Source organism: Nematolebias whitei, chromosome 23, assembly GCF_014905685.2.
Source record: "Nematolebias whitei isolate Nwh7 chromosome 23, NemWhi1, whole genome shotgun sequence".
NCBI lineage: Eukaryota > Metazoa > Chordata > Actinopteri > Cyprinodontiformes > Rivulidae > Nematolebias > Nematolebias whitei.
Window position 1 is genome coordinate 12,663,298 of NC_056520.1, and position 3,273 is coordinate 12,666,570.

General features: G+C 39.4%; 1 protein-coding gene across 3 annotated transcripts in view; it reads right to left on the bottom strand.

Moving 5' to 3' along the window:
- Positions 1–369, bottom strand: part of bin1b (bridging integrator 1b) — a 23,937-nt gene extending 23,568 nt beyond the window's left edge. For all 3 annotated transcript variants that reach the window (XM_037696655.1, XM_037696654.1, XM_037696653.1), the window contains exon 1: positions 190–369. In XM_037696655.1, the coding sequence (XP_037552583.1) occupies positions 190–270 (81 nt within the window). In that variant the 5' untranslated portion in view covers positions 271–369. The remainder of the gene's footprint in view (positions 1–189) is intronic.
- Between the last annotated feature and the right edge of the window lie 2,904 nt (positions 370–3,273).

The window sequence follows — 3,273 nt, forward strand, 5'->3', positions numbered from 1 at the left end:
TGTAAACTGGAGAACCCTGCCACAGACCCAGTATGAACTGGAGAACCTTGTCTCAAACCCAGTATGATCTAGAGAACCTGTGTCAGAACCATTGTAAACTGGAGAACTGCTGCTGTTTGTCAGGATAAAGTTAAAGAGATCCAGTTTCAGAGCAGGACTCCGAGTCCTGGTTCTGGCTCAGCCTCCTACCTTCTCCTGGGCCCTGCTGAGCCTCTTCTGGACGTTCAGGGCCAGTTTCCCGGCGGTGACGCCTTTCCCCAGCTCGGCCATGTCGCTCTGCGTGGAGTCAGAACCCGGCAGGGGGAGAACCGTGTCCGAGCAGAACCTCCTGTGTGCGTAAAAGCGCTCCGGTGCTCAGTCGGTGCAGCCGTGCGTAATTCTAATCCTGATGACAGCTTCTTAAAGGTGCAGCTCGTAATTTAACCCGGGACATGTGTGCGTGTGCTTGTTTGTGCGTGTGCTTGTGTGCCGATGATAAAGAAAAAGCAGCCACAGTTTGGAGAACACAGCAATAAATGAAACTTTTATTTTCTGTTCTCTCATTAAAACTTTAAAGCGACATGAGCAGATATTATTTTCCGTCCTCTTGTTATTATTACTGACAACTGTCGCACACGCGCTGCACACGCAGCTTTATTTAGGCTCACAAGGCCGGTCCGGGTCAGATGTTCGGCTAAATCCGTCCATCCTCGGAAACACGCGCACTCATCAGCTGCAGAACCGCGATGCACCTGGAGCAGGTGTGCAGGAGAGGTGCGTTCAGGCGTTCATTAGAGGTGCGTTCAGAAGAGGTGCGTTCAGGTGTTCCGGGTTCGTTCAGGCGTTGCAGAGGGGTGCGTTTATGCGTTAAGGAGAGGTGCATTCAGGTGTACATGAGAGATGCGTTCAGGTGTTCCACAGGGGTGCGTTTATGCGTTCAGGAGAGGTGCATTCAGGTGTACATGAGAGATGCGTTCAGATGAAACGCGTTCAGGTATCAGGAGAGGGGCTAAGGTGCGTTCAGGCATGAGGAAAGGTGCGTTTAGGTGTTCAGGAGAGATACGTTCAGGTCTCAGAAGTGGTTCATCCAGATATCAGGAGCGTTCAGGATGGTGCGTTTAGGTGTCATGAGTGTTGCATTTAAATACAAGGAGAGGTGCGTTAAATTGTTAAAGAGAGGTGTGTTCAAGTGTTCAGGGATGGTGCGTTCAGGATCAATCAGTTTGTGCCTTTTACAGTTTTTGTTTTCGTCATCGGGATTTAAACTTTTTTTTCATAAACAAATAAAACAAAATATATTTCAATATAATTTATTTTCAAAAATAAAATTTTGTTCTTACTAATAACACAAACAAGAGTTAATAAAATAATAAACATTTAGGATCCTCTGTAAACAAATTAAATACACAAGCTACTTTTTAAAGTTTTGCACATAAAAATAAAAAAAGAACAATTTCTTTACAAACATCTTTGTATGAGACCAACACCTTAAACCTCCCGTTTGTTCCAGCTGCTGAAATATAAATACTTTTATTCACATATACTCTTTTTTAGTTTATTTCACTCCCTTTTCAAACTTCATCCAAAACATATAAAAACATTTTAAAATTAATAAGTTTGGACTATTTCAAAAGATTATCACTGCAGGTGTACATTAATAAATAAAGCTGCTGTAGGATGAAGTTTATACAGAAATAAATGTTTAATAAAACCCTTACGTTTTAATATATTATGGAAATCTATATTAAAATCTGCTTTAATTTATTTAAAAAATACAATTTTGTTGTTTTGTTCTGATTTAAGGTTGTATTTAATCTGCATTTAACGGATAAATAACTAGAGAAATTGCATTTCCTGTGAAAATTCAGTGTGAATGTTTATTGCAGAAGAACTTGCTGAAAAACAGCTGAAGTTTGCTGAAAAATGCTAAAACGTAGCTGAAAATGTAGAACAAGCGTAATTCAGCAGGAAAAAGCAGAAAGAACACAAAAGTTGTCAAATGCAAAAAATGTAGAATTAGCTGAAAAAGCTAATGTTAGCATAAAAACAGCTAAATAGTAGCTGAAATAACTCAAATTAGCAGAAATAAGCTGAAAGGAGCATAACAAGCTGAAATTAGCAGAAAGAAGTTGCCGGAATTAGGCTGAAAGTAGAATAAATTACCATGAAAAACATGAACTTATCAGAAAACAGCTGAAATTAGCTAAAATAAGCTATAAAAAAAGGGTAGCTGAAAAATGTAGAACAAGCTTAAATTAGCAGAAGAAAACAAACAAAAAAAAAACATGTTTGCCCAATTAGGCTGAAAAAAGCAGAAATGAGCACAAAAAAGTGGAAATTACTTGGAAAAAGGCTGAAATTAGCATAAAACAACTGAAAAGTAGCTTAAAAAAAGCAGAAAGAAGCTTAAATTATCAACAGGAAGTGGAAAGAGCACATTGTTGCTGAATTAGGCTGAAAGAAGTTTAAATGAGTTGAAAAAAGTGGAATTAGCTGAAAAAGCTAAAACCAGCATAACAACAGCTAAATAGCAGCTGAAATAGCAGAAAAAGCTGAAACTTGCAGAAATAAGATGAAAGGAGCACAAAACAGGTGGAGGTCAGCTGAAAGTAGCTGAAAAAAAGTGTAAATTTGCACAAAGAAGCCGAACCAGGACAAAATGTGAAAGGAGCAGTAAAAGGTTGTAAACAGATCTAAAGGATGCAAAATGAGCTCAATTCATTTTCTATGAGGAAAAAAAATGGCAGAAAAGGCTAAATATTTCAAAAAGCTAAAGTTGAACCAATACCCAGAGTCATAGCAGCATCGTCCTGGAAGAGCTGAACGTTTTGATAAATGATTTGTTGAAATAGCACAAAAACTGTGGAACGACAAAGATGCTGAAAAACGTTTGGAAGAAAAATGGATCACAACAGTGTGAATGCTTCAGCAACATTCACGCAACAACTTATTTGTGACCAGAACACATGTTTTCCCTGATTTGATCCTCTAAAAGTGCTTAGATTAGTCCTCAGATGACTGAATGTTCCCCCGAGTGAATAAATAAAGTTCCCTGTTTCAAACATGGCGTCAGTCTGTTCAAAATGAGAAGTGTGTCCAAAAAGCAGCTGGAACTGATCTAAAACCTGCGTGGAGACGAGGGTGTTCTTGTTTCAAAGTGTTGGAAGTGTTCCTGGAATATTTTCTGCTCAGCAGGAACTGAACCGCCCCCCCCCAGGAACTCCTTCGTGGTCAGTTCTAAAGTTCTGGATTTAAGGGTTCGGGTTTGTTTGGACCCTCTCCTGTCGCGTCGCC